Genomic DNA, 1,692 nt, shown 5'->3' on the forward strand with positions numbered 1-1,692 from the left:
AGATAGATAGATAGATAGATAGATAGATAGATAGATAGATAGATAGATAGATAGATAGATAGATAGATAGATAGATAGATAGATAGATAGATAGATAGATAGATGATTATGAAGTTTTTTTCTCCACCATTTTTCTCCTGGATGTGTTTGACAGTTTGTGTTATATTTGTGTAATGGAACTGGTGTGTGTGTGCCTACCTGAGGCCTGGCAGATGGAGGCTGCTTGTGTTTGCGTCGTGGCTGTGGTCGGGAGGCAGTGTAGTGCCTGAGAGTCTGTCCCTGGGTGGGTAGAGGCTCCATGGGAGAATCGGAGGATTCAGAGCTGAAGGGGGGGCCTGGGTAGGAGCTGCAGCTGAGAACGAGGCCTTCGCAGCCAGCCACCTCCTCCTCCTTTGAAGCCCAAACAGGGAAGGAGTAAATGGGGGGCAAAGAAGGAGGAGGCTTGAACGATGCTCCTCTATCCTCCGATCTTGCTTCTGCAGCATCCACTGACACCACCTCTTCCTCCACTCTCCTCCTCCTCTGTACTTGGGGGGAGGGGGCCAAGGAAGTAGAAGGGGAAGGGGTGGAGCTTGAGGTTGTGAGTGGCAATGAGGTTGCTGTTGGCGACTGTGGGAGGACACACCTTCCTCCTCTGTCATCCTCTGCAGCAGCTCCTCCCCTCGGTCTCTCTACTCGTCTCTCCCTGATCTGTGGCTCACAGTCTGCATCCAGGAGACCTGAAAAACAGGAAGATGGCTGAGGAGAGGAAAGGCATACAGGACTGCTTAGCTTACATGTTGTCATCACCTGCTACTGAAGGCGAGAGGCAATGATGTATTTATTGGGTCTGTGTGCATGTGTTTGTCTGTCTGTTAACAAAACATTTTATGAGCCAGTGAACTGATTTTAATGAAATTCGCAGAAAATAATAATTGGATATGCATCTACAACTGATTAACTTTTAGAGTCAACCCAATTTAAGATGGCTGCCACAGCCAACTTACCTTAAAAAACACAAAAATTGCTATTACTCAGTCAATTTTATAGATATGGAGCTAAAATCAGATGTGGTAGTAGCTGAGAGACATCCTCAACACTCTGATTTATAACACATCTTATGAGATCTAATATCACAAAATCATGTATAGAACAATTTTTAAAGTTTGATTAAAACAGCTAAAGCATAATTTCTCGTCATAAGATGATCTTGGTTTAAAACTCTGGCATAAAAGGTGGCGGGTATGTATTCCTTCAAGAAATACTGTCTTTAATTTGTTCTTGCAAACCTCCTATATGTATTCAGGTAAAACTTAACAAGGAGTGAGTAACAGATGCATGCTTCAGTCATCCTGCACAAAGAGGCACAGTTAACACACATCCAGCCAACACACTCAAACACAAGCTTTCATTTTTACTGTCTTTTTCAGCCAAATAATTACACATATCATCAAAATGCTAATTATTAACTGGAGGCCTAGCATTTCCTCAAGGAATGCATATCACCCGCCATACTAAGAGTTTCACTAAAATTTGTGCAGTGGTTAATGAGATACTTTAAGAACAGACAGAAAAATGAACACACATAAATACATACACACACTCACACACAAGTACCCCCCCACCCACACACACACATAGGTAGGTAGGTAGGTAGGTACATTTATTTATATAGCACTTTTCAGCACGAGGCGACTCAAAGTGCTTTACAAC

The 1,692-nt window shown here is 42.9% G+C and overlaps 1 protein-coding gene across 5 annotated transcripts in view; it reads right to left on the reverse strand.

The window, feature by feature from the left end:
• carmil2 (capping protein regulator and myosin 1 linker 2) overlaps window positions 1–1,692 on the reverse strand; it is a 163,495-nt gene that overhangs the window by 87,948 nt on the left and 73,855 nt on the right. For all 5 annotated transcript variants that reach the window (XR_001809029.3, XM_017433904.3, XM_025010032.2 and 2 more), the window contains one exon: window positions 199–719. Coding sequence is in view for 4 of the 5 variants with exons in the window: in XM_017433904.3 (XP_017289393.2) it covers window positions 199–719 (521 nt within the window). In the remaining variant the exon portion in view is untranslated. The remainder of the gene's footprint in view (window positions 1–198; window positions 720–1,692) is intronic.

This window comes from Kryptolebias marmoratus, linkage group LG11 (genome assembly GCF_001649575.2).
Source record: "Kryptolebias marmoratus isolate JLee-2015 linkage group LG11, ASM164957v2, whole genome shotgun sequence".
Classification (NCBI taxonomy): domain Eukaryota; kingdom Metazoa; phylum Chordata; class Actinopteri; order Cyprinodontiformes; family Rivulidae; genus Kryptolebias; species Kryptolebias marmoratus.